At 44.3% G+C, this 15,429-nt stretch overlaps 1 protein-coding gene across 2 annotated transcripts; it reads left to right on the top strand.

The window, feature by feature from the left end:
* Positions 1–12: 12 nt before the first annotated feature.
* Positions 13–14,271, top strand: cramp1 (cramped chromatin regulator 1). 2 transcript variants are annotated; one of them, XM_086185901.1, is made up of 20 exons: positions 13–143; positions 1,830–2,206; positions 3,631–3,833; positions 3,930–4,083; positions 4,512–4,595; positions 4,756–4,804; positions 6,388–6,473; positions 6,970–7,093; positions 7,352–7,433; positions 7,670–8,620; positions 8,741–8,918; positions 9,034–9,206; positions 9,294–9,368; positions 9,480–9,561; positions 9,738–9,848; positions 10,459–10,616; positions 10,722–10,911; positions 11,003–11,170; positions 12,070–12,215; positions 12,319–14,271. In XM_086185901.1, exons 2-20 carry the CDS (start codon positions 1,831–1,833, stop codon positions 12,430–12,432), a joined length of 3,504 nt encoding a protein of 1,167 aa, XP_086042027.1. In that variant the 5' UTR covers positions 13–143; position 1,830; the 3' UTR covers positions 12,433–14,271. The 2 variants fall into 2 exon arrangements, with proteins under 2 accessions (XP_086042027.1, XP_086042026.1); XM_086185900.1 differs by lacking the exon at positions 13–143 and adding an exon at positions 1,270–1,448.
* Positions 14,272–15,429: the final 1,158 nt, after the last annotated feature.

Below are 15,429 nucleotides of genomic sequence, written 5' to 3'. Positions count from 1 at the left end.
TCGAGTTGTAGTGGGCGTGCCAAAGCGCGTGGGGAACCGACCTGCAGGAACTGTCATAGCGAGCAACGTTGAGGGGCTGCCGTCAGCTAGCGATGCCAGCTTGTGTCTGGACTGGAAATACCACCGTCAGACTTCTACTTTAGGTAATTCCTAAACTTTGTTAGTGTTATCGCAAACAAATGTGAGGTCTTCTTTAGGAAGACACCCGGTTAAAACAAGGTTTTTTGTAGCGTCATGGCTGGTTTAACCGTCGTAATGCTAGCTTGGTAATAAGAGCGTGTATGCGAGACAGCGTGTTGTGAATGGAGTTGAATGTAGAAAACTTGTTACATAGCACATTTAGACTTCGTTAACAGCAGGTAAAAGGATAAATAACTCAAACTTTACCACATGGAACTTGTAAGATATCGTTCACACTCAACAGCAAGACCTGTGGTTAAACTAACTTGCCAGAACTTGTAGACTGTATGACACATGAACATCTGTGTATCACTGCAACAATAGATTGATCTTAATGTAACCCCAACTTTATGAATATTAAACATTTAGAATTACATACATGACGAACGCATACAGTAAAAGTTGTAAACATTCAATAACAATATTCAGGTGACCCAGTTAGACTAGCTGTCTATTGGAGATGATTGTATTTAACAGCCAGTCTCTAAATGACAGAAAGGGGATTCCGAGGTTGTATTGATTGTAGAATGGAGGACATTCTCGGCCTTTACAAAGAGAAACTACTAATGTCCATTAATCAATCTTTCTTTGTTACACATATTGTCTTGATATCCCCTCTACTCTACCCTCCTCTCGAGAATACCCCACCAAAAATATCAAATAAACTCGATAACAATCGAGAAAACCTTAGAAAAATCTGTGCTGTGAACACATCATAACAGTATTTCACACATGTAATACACGGAGTTCTGATGAAACCTGATGAAGGAACTGATTCTGACAGGTGATTTCTTATTTTCTCGATTCCATAGTACTGTGACAAAGCAGAATAATGTCTCAAAGTCTAACAATTAAAATGTGTAGATTTGATAAATCGTTTTGCAGAAATTATTTCTGCAATATGACGTAGCGTCAAGCCAACGTGCACTTGCACACAGCTTATTTAAACTATTGTCATTTCAGATGAGCTCAACCAATATGTGCTATAACAGCTTATCCTTCATTGTGTGGAGCTAATAAAACATTTGAATAATTAGTTTTAATGTTGTTGAAGCAAAGAAGCATTGAGTAATGTTGCTGATAGAAAACAGTTGAACTGCGCAGAGTTCAGCAGCTCAGTCGAGGCTGGAGCAAGGAGAGGGCAGAAAGCACAGGGATCGCTGTTGGATTTATTATGCCCAATTTGATCAGTAATCGCCAATCTAACCGGACGGACCCATGGTGAAGAGAAAGAAGACGTCGCCTACAACCGAAGAGCATGAAAATGGGTAAAATTACGCTGGAAATAAACACTTTAATTAGAGGTCGAATGCAGCGAGGGCTTCTCGTTGTCGTTTCTGCAGGGCGCTAAACTGAAAAGCGCTCGCATTTGAATTTAGTTGAAATTCAACCTCAAATTTCACGAATTAGAAACAACAGACAGCTGTGAAAACACCACAGTCAGTTATTGAACTATTCTGACTATTAAAAATATTTTTAATAAGGCGGTAAATTAATGTATTTGGTGTTGTTTTGTCGGGACTGGAGAGGGGATTTGAAACAAACAGCGGCGGCCATGTTGAGAGACAGTGAACGTCGTCTTTAGAAGTTAATTTCGCACACCGCTTGGCTTCTAATGTGTCTTTTTTATACTGAACGTGTTCTGGCAGTATGATACCGGGCTCCAGGGAGGGGATCGGTGTCGATGGGAGGAGGAATCCGTCCAGAAAACCCGAAGGTTGCGACGAGGAGGAGAGCGGAGAGCAGGCGAGCGAGGAGCGCAGTACAAAGGGAGACGACGGAGTGGAAATTCTTAATCCATCAGCCTCGGGTCTCAGCCCCGGTTCAGCCCGGGTCCTCCCCGCTTCTCCCCCGAACCGAACCGGACTAGGTTCGAATCAGCAGCCCCAGCCCTCAACGGAACCCGCCCCTCCTTGTCACGACCAACATCATTTTCTCCGATCAAGTGTTCGACCTCCAAGCAAGCGGATCCGGAAGGATTCAATCGGCTCGGCCATCAATGGACATGGCGGGGCAAAATCGAAAGGTATTGTAGGTGACCGGCTCCGGGGGTTTAGACGTGGGTGGGATTAGCAGGGGGTCACTATATTTACAGTCAGACCCACTGTTGTTGCTCTGTATACTTTCTCTCCGGGGCACTTTCACCCTGGATAGGTTAGACCCCTCCAACCCTGTGAACCAGCAATGTCCCCGGTCTGAACTTAGATTGCCATTAATAACATCACGTGACTTTTTTCGAGCCCTATTTCTTAGAAACATCCCATAATATTCTTTAAAAAATCTTTTATTTTAGGAGGTACTTATTAATACTGTATAGAATTAAGAATAAGAAAGAGAAAACTTAGGTAGATCTGCCTTAATGCCCTCAGCCGACCATGTACTGAGAGTGAAATAGAATGTATGACAATAATTGGTATATGAATTATACTGTCTGAGGCTGTGTATGTTATCTTATCTACAGGAGCAGTGCGGAGTAAACTGAGTAGTATTAAATGAAACTAAAGCTGACTTTAAAACACACTCAATTATTGCTCTGACATACACGTTTTCAACATATTTTTATTTAAATATTTAGGTGTCCTCAGGCTGCTCCTCTCACATGAAGCAACAAAAGTGGATCAGATGCTTTATGTTTGACAACTTACAGCCATTGAGGTGGTCTCTTTTCATTTTAACAGTCAGAAACCTGTTTCTTATTGTTTATGCAGGGATTGACTTAAAAAGGAATAGTTTGTTTCTTCTGTATAACTGTGCTGCTCCGCAGGGACAATATATAAATTTGACACATATGTATAAATCTTTTGGACAGAGGCTGGTGAGTTATTTAGCTCCGTCAGGTTGGGACAGGCGGAATCCTTTTGTTTTTGGCAAAAAGAAAGTGTCTATGATTGTTTGATGAAATATATTTAGATTGTCAATTTGTTGACCAACAAATTCCTAAGCCTTGTGATATGATGCTAAAATGGTGGACATCTGTTTTGAAAGGGATGTATCTAGGTTATTGCCTATGAGCCACAAACACATTTGCTTTTGTAAACGAACGCCCATTTTTTGGCGAAAAATCAACTGTTGCCTAATCATAGTGCAGAGCTGCAACAGCGTCTCCCTCCACGTTTGTGTTGGTGCCTCCTGGCATTGTGCTCGAGTAAACTTGGCCATTCAAGCCCACCGTGAGTTGGTTTTGGACCTGTGTACTGGAGACTTGGCCGTAGGGATTGATTGCTTTTCCTTCCTTGTTGCCAGAACTAAACCCCAGAAGGGGAAGCTCTGTAGGTTTTACACTGTAATGGCAGTGGGTGGTTTTGTGAGATTTTTTTTTTTTTTTAATCTAACCCCCTCTCCCCTAAACAATGAATCTGAGAAGTACAAAAACAACATGAATGGTCAACCAAATATGTGATGTTGTAATTTTTGACAGATTTGTTTGCTTCACATCTCTGTGTGACACAGGGGCAGAGAATGGCTCTTCCTCCCAGGGGGCAGTGGGACAGTTGGGGTCTATGGCTGGCTCCACGGGGGGAGTATCCAAGACCTCCAAGAGCCAAGGGTCTGCTGAGAAGGAGGAGCAGGCTGGTAACCAGAAGAGGGCCCGTCGGCAGTGGGAGTCTTGGAGTGCCGAGGACAAAAACAGCTTCTTTGAGGGGCTTTATGAGGTAGAGGGTGGAACTTCATTGATTTTATATTAAAGGGAATGCCTCAAACTTTTATGACACAAATTAATGTATCCTGTCTTCTTTTGACATCTCCAGCATGGGAAAGACTTTGAGGCAATCCAGAACAACATTGCAATGAAATACAAGAAGAGAGGTAAACCTGCCAACATGGTGAAGAACAAGGAGCAGGTCCGTCACTTCTACTACCGCACCTGGCACAAGATCTCCAAACACATTGACTTTGCTAATGGTGAGTTGCTGTCAATCTTCATTGCTCTAAGAAAGGCAACAGTCTTAGAATATACTGTTCATATTGCACCTCAGCCTGTCAGTCACCGCTGACTGTTAAAAGTGGCATTACACGTCAGCGCTTAAAGGTGCTGTAGCACACTGATGAGGTTCAATCTGCTCTGTTTGCTGAAAACTCTTCATTTATTCATGTTCATGCTTCTCAAAACAGATACAGGAACCTGCTAGAATTAAAGTAGCAGGGTCACTCAGGGTGACTCAGCCCCAAAACATAATAGAGTGTTATGATAAGCATGACCATTTCCCTTTAAAAAAAAAAAAAAAAAAAAGCCCTCAGTGTCACCGCCCTGTGTCTTTACGTCGTACACACATGCGTCCTGCCTCATTAGCTGCTGCAGGGTTGTAACTTCTGCTGTCTTTCCTCTCCAGTGTACTCCAGAGTGCTGAAGAAATCCTCTCAAGAACTGTACGGTCTCATCTGCTACGCCGAACTCCGCAAAAAAGTCGGAGGATGTGAGTGAAGGCGTGTTTGAGTGTGTGTTGTTTGCAAGTGTTTTCCTGCTGGAGATGAGGGAATTGATTAACGGCTGCGTACTTTTGGTCATGTGGGAGAGCAGCTCTTGAGGGACGATGTGATAAACATTTCCCTGGCTTTGTCTTTTGTCTCTAACAGTAATGGATGATAAGAATGTGGCAAAGCTGAACGAACTCATCCAGCAAGGGTAAGTTGACAGTAAAAATACTCACATCTGAGTCGAACACACACACACGTGACTGACAGATTGGGTGTTTTTAGATTTGATCTACTACTCAAAACTTTCACCCTCCAACAAGGGAGACTCGATCACATGTCATCCATTGGCTTCATTAATTCTGCTGTGTTTCACATGTCCAGGGAAATCTGAGATCTACGAACAAAATTAAAAAAAACCAAACAAACACGCTGCGTGTAGTTGGTAATGAATTGACTGTCATTGCCTTCAGTCATTATGATATACATAAATGAGTTTCCAGATAAGTTACAGACATACAAACACGCCAGGGAATTGCAGCCTGTCACAGACATTAGACCATTTTACTCAGTCCCATCAAGGTGGGAATATTGCATCATTTTTCCACTTTGCTGTTTTCTACAAAATTAGCCAGATGTTTCTTTAGCACACAAAAGTCTGGCTCCAACCCTCATTACTCTACTAAAAAATAAAACAGTCTGGCTTGTTTGTATTTCTGCACGCCCAGTCATAGACACAATGCTAAACCCAGGCCGCTGCAACAGTGCCTTTTTAAAATAACATCGAGGGTAAACCTAATGTTATTCAGGAAACCTTTAAAGATATGCAACAAATGAATATAAAAAATATGATAAAGTGAAATCACCCCTGAGACTTGCCTTATTTTACAGTACTTGCCATTTTTAGTGTGTGACTTGTTGGTGACCTGGTATGACATGTAACACAGACACCTGCATGCTATCTTACATTCAGAACCAATGTGGAATTATTGTGCCTTTGTTTTGTTCAGTTTAACAGGTAATAGGCATTTCTAATATCAGTATAGCTGAAATTCTTCTGGATTGATCGTGACGGCAGCCTGAGATCATGACTGTTAGCCCTAAAAATTGCATTAGCAGCAGGAACTCGAAAACCTCAATTCTGCTCCACCCAACAGAGCCAACGTGACATAGTACTAGATCTGTATTTAATGGGAACGGTTGTATTGGTAGTCGTCTTGAACATGTTTGCAGACTGTTGCCTCCTCCATCTGCTCTCAAGCTAGTTGATGGTGAGAAAAGATCACATGATTCACAGAGCACAACAGTGAGAAACCAAATGATCCACTGGAAACAAATCTGATGGTAGATATGTTTGAACAGTTCACACGTCTGGTTGAAATCCACCGTTGACAACCTCTCCGATGGCTGACATGCTGCAGGGTTTACTACATATTCTCATGTCCTCCAGTGCCTGTGCAGTTGTTGCTGTTGTTAGCAAATGAGGTGTATGTAAACAACAAACTTGCCTGCGTTCGACGTTCACACAAACCCTTGCATACGCGCTGCTGCAGCAATAATCACACAAGCTTCAGTCAAAACTCATCTCACCACTTTAGGCTAAAAGCATATCTTTGAAAACTTTGTCTCAAAGTGGCTTGAATAATCACATCAACACACACTTGCAATGTAACAGCTTATTGTGAATGTGAATTATTTTAGTGCGAAAATGCCATGTGGTGAGGTGCAGTTTGCTAGAAAATGAATTCTTGCAATGCGCTCAAAACAACACTGCTTTTCCGTGTGTTCGAGCAGGGCCACCACTGTACGCTCCAAAGGAAGGAACCTGCGAATCAAAGCTCCCATGTGTCGTGCACTGAAGAAACTTTGCGACCCAGATGGTGAGCAGACACCCAACACACAGCACAGAGCTCACATAGTAAACAAACATCAGTGCTGGATATACTAACCACGGCAATGGTGAGGCACAGGGTTTGTGGGGGCGGGGTTTCTGGTATTAACAGTGACAATGTGTGGGCTAGTGGTGTTTCCATAGTAACACAGATTTTAGAGGAGGCACAGCAGAGAGATGGTGGAGATGACTTTTCTGACCAGCTGTCAAATGATCAATAACAGAAACGGCGTTTGTCCGGATATGTGTTGTATTGTCTGTGCCGGTGAGAGTTACGCTCGTTTTCTCCATTCGCCACTTGTCTGCTTTAATGTGCATTTCATGTAGTGCCCCTGAGTCCATTTAAATTCCGTATTTGTCCCCAAATCTCACCGACTGGATACTAGCTCTTACTGAGAATGTGCCTCATCGTTGCCTCGTAGCCTTTTCTCTGAGCTGTGATGGTATTATTCACTCAGTCTCAATGTGTCTTCACGACCCGGCAGGAGTGAGTGACGAGGAGGACCAGAAGCCGGTGCGTCTACCACTGAAGGTGGCAGTGGAGCTCCAACCACGCAGCAACTACTCCTGGGCCCGCGTTCAGAGTCTAGCTCACAACCCTCGCCTTAGGTCAGGCATGCAGGCTAACTAATGTTCCTAAAAATAATTTTCACATCAAAATTTTTATGAATTGTTAACTTTAAGGCTTCTATTTGCATTTATACAGTATGTTGATCAGCTTGCAGAAATACCACACTTTACAGAGATAGTCTGCTGTCTTATTTGTCTAAGGTTATTATTGTCATGCTTAGCATTCAGCACCATTTTACTAGAGCAGCTTGTAAATCAGCAGCTGTGTCATGTTGTTTTTCTCTTTTATCCTCCCAGGATGGTGGTGGAGCTTCACAGGAAAGTCTCCAGCCTCATTGATTACCTGAAACAGAAGTGGGCGTACCATGACCAGCGCATTGTATCCTTCAACAGACTGCTGGGTAGAGCAATATCTATATTGATATGCGCATTATCAGTTGAAAAAAAAAGGTATTTTGTATTAAAGGGATAAAATTAACTTTTTTAAACTCATGCTATTTATACAGCCATTCACTGCTATGCTACTACGTTGTTGTACTCTGTGTGTACATTAGATCAGAGCAGTGATATTACACTTCAGAGGTGACGTGTTTAGTCCTTGACTGTGATTTTCAGTTTGAGAGTCTGCGGGAAAGGGAGGCTCTGGATGCCAGTCAGTCCAGCGCCGTCTCACCCACCAAATCCCAGCCGGAGGAACTTTTTCTTTTTCCAGCTGAGAGCAGCACCTTGACCACGCTGCCCGGTGTGGCACGTGTGGTTCACTCCAAGGCTTCCTGCACTGTACACTGGCAAGAGAGCGGCAAGAACCGGCCTAATGCCAAGGAGCTGCCCGCTGCCCAGATCCTGGGCATTCACACTGCTCCACCACCTCGGACTGGCACTAAATCTGGAAGAGGAAGTGCCACTGCTGCTGGCGGCGGTGCCTCAGTGACTGTATTGAGTGACACTCGTCGGATTGAGCCACTAAACCTTGAGCCTTCAGCAGACAGTTCTGCAAAGGTAGAGGAGAAGAAGCCACCACCTGTTTCACTTGCTGCCTCTCAGCAGACAGCAGCTGCCAGAGAAGAACCAGCTGGGATGGGACCTGCTGAAGGGAATAAAACCTACACTAATGTGGAAGCCAGCGGTGGTGTAGTGGTTACCAAAACAATGGACAAGTTGTGTAGTGGTGCAGAGGGCTCATTGGAGCAGTGCAAAGAGGAGCAGAGCAGCAGCACCTCCTCCCCAGAGGCCAACCAGAGTCCTCCAGCCAAGCCTCCTCTCACTGGCTCAGACGAGGGGGTTCCACAGGGCTCCGCACCGGCAGCGAAAGAGCGGACGGTTGAACAGATCAGAGAGGAAGGCTGGAGTGCACGTGATGCAGAGAACGTCACCCTGGCTGAACTTTATTTGATGTTTGGAAAGCCTGGCAAGCTGCAGCTGGAGTACGAATGGCAGTCAATTGCACTTCCTCATAACACCCCAGAAAACGGACAAGCTCCAACTCAGTCCAGACCCAACAGGAAACAACGGGTTTTGCGGTGTCTGCTCAGGCTGGTTGCCACTGAGGTCAATCCCAAACCTTTGGTAGGGTTTCAATGTTATTACTCATAGTATTGTTGCTGATTGCCAGACCGTTGTACTTCATATTGTTGGCAAATAGTCAAAGTCATAGAGTATTTGGTGTGATTAATGTGTCTTCTCCAGGCTCCAGAGCTCTGCTCCACTGCTACATCACCACTAAAGACGCATCAGGAGGAGCAGAACCAGGCCGTCACACCACCAGGAAAAGCTCCTGTCACGGGTGTTCGTAGCCCCAGCTGTGGCCGGCAGCAGGTGTCTGTCCGCGGGGCTAGGCTACACCTGTCAAACGTCGGAGGCTCAGGTATCATTGGACTGCTCTCATGTAAAGTAATGCAGCAGTACTACATGTGTCATATTGCATTACCCTCCTATATGTCCTGACCTGTCCATGTCTTACTTGGTCCTTTCCTCCTCAGGTGGGCGTAATCTGCCCCGCTCCCTACATGGGTCGACAGCAGCTAGCGATACAGAAGGTGGTGTTTTTGCGGTACCCACCACGCTCCCTCCCAACAGTTCACGCCACAACAGAATGTTCTCCCCCAACAAGGAAGCTGAGCTCGCCTTACGGCAGCAACTCGACTCCATCAGTGTAAGACAAGCAATCCTCAATGTTTTAAGTCCTCATTAATATGCAGTTGTTTTAATTGATTAATCCTCCCTTTGGCCCATTTTGTAGATGCAGTCTGACCTTTTCATCTCAAGACCAAGAAAACCTCGAAACAGACAACTTCGGAAACCGCTTGTAGTTCAGGTTAGTTCCTCTGTGCTCCTCCTGTTTTTGCTGAGAATCTCTGATAAGTTGCTGAGTCGTGCTGAACCAAGTCCCCTGCATGTGGCTCAGTATCGTTTGTTCTGTCCACAGCGAACTCTATTACCGCGAACTACAGGAGACACTCCTCAGCATGTCTGCTCCCTCTCCATCCTCTCCAACTCCTCCGCCACAGGTACGCTTCAAACTCCAGCATCCCACTGTTCAGTCTGTTGATAAAAAGACAAAATGTGTGCTGCAAAGATAGATTGATGTCATGCGTGTGTTTCTGTTTTATTAGTCAACAATGGCGTGTCTCTTTCTGCACTCCAGTCTAATCTCTCCCTTTCTCGCTTCCTTTGTCTTCCGCAGGAACTGGATCTTTCCGGCCAATCCAGACTCGGCTGACTCCTAAGTCCCGCCCCCTACTTTCCAAAGCTTCACCCGCCACCTCCAGCTCTGCAGCAGCCAGCCAGCTCTCCAGTATGTCCTCTTATCAATTCTACTTTCTGTTTTTGTTTTGTTTCAGTCCAATGCAATTCTTGCAACTCTACAGTTAATATTTATTTACTTGAACGACCAAGGTTTAGTTTTCAGTGCTGTTTGTCTGTCAGCAGGATTTCACAAAAAAGTTTGGGTCATGTTCATAAAAACTGGTGCGACCAAGGAAGCATTCCATTATATTTCCTGGCAGATCCTTTAAATAATTGTTTTAAAAATACAGCATATTTATTTTGCATGTAACTCAGCTGAGTCTGAGTTTTCTGAGTGCACTTCACTTAAAGTTTAATATTGAATCATCATCTCAACTTTCTTTATCCTCCAGCCATTGTAATAAACAGCACTGAGATAGGCCTTTTTTTGGACTCCATCACAGCATTGTTGAATTATTAAGTCTGTTGTTGTTGTTGTTGTTGTAAAAAATGTTCCCAGTGTTCAAATAATATAAACATGATTGGCTTCATAGCTCTTAGGAAAAGGTGGTGAAACAGTTGTGAGTTTTTCTGGAGCTCTTTGACTAACTCTTAGCTTGTTTTCTAATCAGGTCCATCTTCTCACACTCGTGTGTGTGACCCTTTCTCTCCTCTTTCAGGTGCCATTGATCTGGCAGCCAAGTCTGCAGGCATCATCCCAGGCAGCCCCTGTCGGGAGCTGGATCCTCCCACTGTCGATAACAGCACGCTGATGGGCACCACGCCCATAGTAGAGGAGGAACCCAACTCTCAGCTCCTCCAGCACAACGTCCCAGAGGTGTGAAAATAAGATGTGTATTTGTTAGGTCAGAAAGCTTCATCTAATGAAGAAACGCAATCTGAGAATATCGAATAAAACAAGGTGGTTTTGTCTCATCGACAGAATGGTCTGCCTCCTCCTCCGTCTCCTGGAGTGACCGGAGGAGGAGACTCCCTCCTCTCTCCTCCCAGCGTGGCCTCACTCCTGGACATCTCCCTGCCTGGGCCCCCTGAAGAGGCTTTAGCCCCTGGAGAACCTCAGACACACATAAGCGACTCCATCATTGAGCTTGCCATCAACTCTGCCCACTATGGTGTGTGAGAAAGTCTTTGTATCCTGCACGCTGGCAGATTCAAGTTTTGTGGTCATGTGTTTCAAACACTTGTGTGTTTCTTGTCTTTCAGGGGAGGAGACGGCGCTCTCTCCAGCAAAGCTGAGCAACAGCGACGGCTCCAAACTGTTGGCGTCGTCTCCCCCAGTCAGCCCGTCCCGAGGCTGGATCCCATCACCCAGCCACGACCCCCAGTGGTACCCCAGCGACTCTACAGACTCCACGCTGGGATGCCTCCTCTGTGAGCCTTCTTCTCTCTACTGCAGTCTTTTTATCGCTCAGTGTAGCTTGAACCAGTCGCCTCCTCTCCAGTGATTTGATAACTACATTTTGACTTTAGTGAAAATCAATTGACTTCAGGTCTTCGCCCTTTTTGTCAGTGAAAACTGTAAGAATCAGCTCATTGTAGGGCCCCATGAAATCAAGTACGATTGTTTTTAATTCTGTGTTTTCACGATTAAAGCATGTGATTGTGGGACTGGTGGCACGCTCCCTCGGGACACTCAACAAGAGCACAGACATCAGCGACAGTCCTTCGTGCTGCTGGTTGGGAGGCCAGGAAGTTGGCTACATCTTTAGATTCATGGCAAATTGCCGAATATATATATATTTTTGAAAAAATCGCCTTTTTTCCCTTTTTTTAACCTGTTAATGTTTTTGAAACAAGTTGTTACTCTTGAGTCTCTTTGTAATGTAGTGTCATGTCGGCTCGTTTTACTAAACGTAGTTCACTGTAGCCTCTCCGCTGGCCCCTCAGTGGTAGAGGAAGTGGCACGCCGCAGGGGACGCCATGTTAGAAAAATGGTATCGATTTTCACTCTTCGAGGGAATGAGGATACATAAAATGCCTCCACATTTAGGCAAATTCTATCTGGTGTTCTGCATTGATGAAAGGGCAGATAATCAAAATTCCAGTGTTGATAGTTAAACATGTAGAGTTTCTACTTCCGCTGTCACAAAATGGTGAGAAAATCAAATCTTCGTCAAAATCCTCATGAACAGGTTGAAGCTCTGAATCTGTTTCAGAACCAAAGTAAAATAACTTCTTCCTTTATATTTGTCCTTGTGCAGCCGTGTTCTATGAAGACATGTTTGCTCCAGTCCTCTTTCTTCACCATCACTCTCTTTCTCTCCTTCCAGCCAGCATGGTCTCTCCTGATAAGGGCAGGCGGAGCACCCTAACCCCCTCAGGCCCCTCCAGTGGCACAGCCTTGCTTGGTCCTAGCCTTCTTGACTGTAACTCCCATGATTCCTTTCAGTCCCGTGGCCTTCCTGATGTGGCAGAAGTAAGTCACAGACTCTCCTGGTTGGGATCCTCTTCAGGGTGCTAGCTAACGTCTAGCAGCAGACACCAGGGGTATGTTGACCTCTCTTGTGTTCCTGTTGCAGATGGACTCCCAGCTTGCTTGTATGATGAGCGAGAGCAGCGTGGACTACATCGCTCGCTTCAATGACCTGGCTCAGGAGCTCGCTGTGACCGAGCCCTCCATCCCGCCACCCTGAGGGGGGGGAGGAGGAGGAGGAGGAGGAGAGGAACCGCAGCCATCTGGAGTGACCGAAAGTGACTGAGGAGGATTAAGGAGAAAGAGCACCCCCCAACCCCCGAAAAGCCATCCCTGCCCTGTTTGTAAAAGTGCAATAATTTCGTTGACCTTTTTTGCCGAGAGCCGCTCGGTTCAAAGCGAGTTAGAAAAGCGTTAGTTTCACTGAACTGTTCTCGGTGAAATGCCCTTTAAACAAAATGCGTTTACAAAACACAACCTCATGTACAGGAAACTACTATGCCATATCTGAACAAAACTATTTTCACTGATCTTTTAAATGTCTTCTTCCTGCTCTACGTGTCCGTCTGTCTGTCTCTGTCTGTCTGTCTGTCTTGGACTCTCTGATTTCGCCCCTAAAAATGTGTAAATCCGCCAAAATGTGCAGATGTCAGATCCCAGCTGGCGCGGCAAAGAGGAATGTAGTTGAGACCGATGTTCTTTTCCACTACAGAAGTAGAGCTCAACACAGTAGGACAGAAGTTGCCTTTCATTTCATGCACTCGTCATCTTTTTGAGTTCAGGTTTTATCGGCCGCAGCCCTCCACTATTAGTGAGTGAGTGAGAGTGTGTGTGTGTTTGGAATCATGTTTTTGTATACATTCATATCCAAAAATGGCAGCTTTATTTTGGTAGAAGCTCTACAGACGCGATCACCGCTGATTCCTGTTTTATGTTTGCGTGACATGATGATATCGGGGGTTCTGTGTTTTAATCCACGTTGAGAAAATATTTGAAAAACAACAAAAATGCTTCTACTCTTTTTTCATGCCCAGGATTTATCTTTCCTTCGCTGTTTTTCATCAACATGTGATAATTGTACATCTGAAACTGTAATTCTTAAATCCTGGGAAAGTTAAAAAAAAAACAAAACAAAAAAAGCCCCCCCCCCCACTCATTCTAAATCTGTTTTCAATCAATTTTCTAACCAATAATACGACCAATCACATTCTTTTTATTTCAAAGACCAAGTTAAAAATGTTTCGGGTGCCTCCAAAAGTTCCCTTTAACGTTACACTCCACTTCCGTCAAACACTAAAGCCATAGCTCGCACTCCTCATCGTCATTCTCTGATCACTGAGTTAAACCTCTCGATTGGTTGCGATCGATCCACAGCTTGCGCACCTTTAGCTGTGGGGCTAACGCGCGTCCGTCACACACGGAACCTCGGGTCGCTCCGTAGGTCATCAGAGGTTAAACTTTGTGCCGCAATGGATCCAACGTTCTCCCCTCGGGGTTTCACACTTGTGTTTACAGCAAATATACACACATATGAATTCCACACTCATCCAAATTCCAACAAACCAGCATCATCATCATCATCGTCATCATCATCATCAACAACGCGTTTCACCTCATATCTGTGAGTGGTAGGAGAGTTCCGGACGGGACTGTTCCAGCACTGCCGGGCTTTGACTGCTTCATTAAAGCTCTTGTGATGTTTATCAATTTGGGAAAGAAAATACGGACAAAGCTTTTAGCTCCTTTCACTTAATCAACGAAAAACAACAACTATGATTCTGGATCATTAGGAATAAAAGGCAGGTTTGAATTTTTGAATCTGGCACGTTTGGTATTTTATGTTGAAGGATTTATTTGTACAAATGGCAAGTCCAGTATTCACTGCGATTTTTGTAACATATTGTAAAATGTTATTTGGAATATTTATTGTTAACATTTCAGAAGTGTTTCTGTTTAACTTAAGATTGAATCTTAAAAAAAAAAAAGAGAGAAAGCTGTTTAAAATTTTCAGTTTGTAAAAGGTGCTTTTATTCTGTGTATAAAGATAATTATAAAACCCTTTTTTAACTCATCGTGTGTGTTTTGTGGTAAAAGCAAAGTCCGATTTTTTTTTTATTTTAAACGGAAACATCGGAGATCAGATGGATTTTTTAAAAAATACAGAAATCTGACTTTAAACTGGGGAAAAAAAACAAAAAAACCCCTGAATACTAAAAACCTTTTTCTTCTTCTTGGACAGAAAACAAGTGATCCACTTTCTCAAAATATCAATGCCTTGCCTGAGCTCTCAGATGTGTTGTGCAGTTCAAAAGCTTGACTGAAAAAAACAACAACCCTGAAGTAAAAATAGAGACCGGACCTGGAGGAGTTTTTGAAAATGAAATGAAGCCAGAAGATTTGGGAGAAAATATGCATCACAGATACCTGCATATTGTCACCTTCTTAACATCGCCTAAGTCGTTCTGTTTTTTTGACAATTGTTGTTGTTGTGGTTGCCTCAAAGATGATCCATCCATCGTCATCTTCCGCTTATTCCTACACATTAAGGGTCGCAGGGGGCTGGAGTCTATCCCAGTGTCAACGGGCGAGAGGCGGGGTTCACCCTGGACGGGTCACCAGTCCATCACAGGACCAACACATAGAGACAGACAACCATTCACACTCACATTCACACCTACGGTCAATTTAGAGTGTCAATCAGCCTCGTCCCCTCTTGATGTCTTTGGACTGTGGGAGGAAGCTGGAGTACCAGAGAGAACCCACACAGGAACAGGGAGAACATGGAGACTCACACAGAAAGATCCTGTGATGGAGCCGGGGCTTGAACCTGGAACCTTCTTGCTGTGAGGGGACAGTGCTGACAACTGCACCACCGTGCAGCCTTCCTCAAAGATGATGAGTCATGGAAATATAGCGGCGTAAATGAGCGTCGACCCTGCAAACCGAAGTACTTCACGAAGAACTGCAAAAACGTTTCCATATTCTAGAGGACGAGGTATCAGACGGATGGACGTCTGCAGTGATGGGAAAACAAAAATATATTTCATAAATTAAAAAAAAACTTAAATACCCAAAGCATTTTTTTAGGCTAGTGACTCATATTTCCTGCACCAGTTAGTTGGTACGTCATGTTTCACACGTGCAATGATGTCCATTCGTGCTGTTTCTTCACTGAGGCTTCAAAAATGTATCAATCTGTTCTTGCTGTCCTAACAAC

The sequence above is a fragment of the Aulostomus chinensis genome, chromosome 18, assembly GCF_037954235.1.
Source record: "Aulostomus chinensis isolate RoL2024-O1b breed Wild chromosome 18, RoL_Achi_v1.0, whole genome shotgun sequence".
Classification (NCBI taxonomy): Eukaryota; Metazoa; Chordata; class Actinopteri; order Syngnathiformes; family Aulostomidae; genus Aulostomus; species Aulostomus chinensis.
Note: the sequence above shows the minus strand (reverse complement) of the source record. Positions and strands in the feature narration are given on the sequence as shown.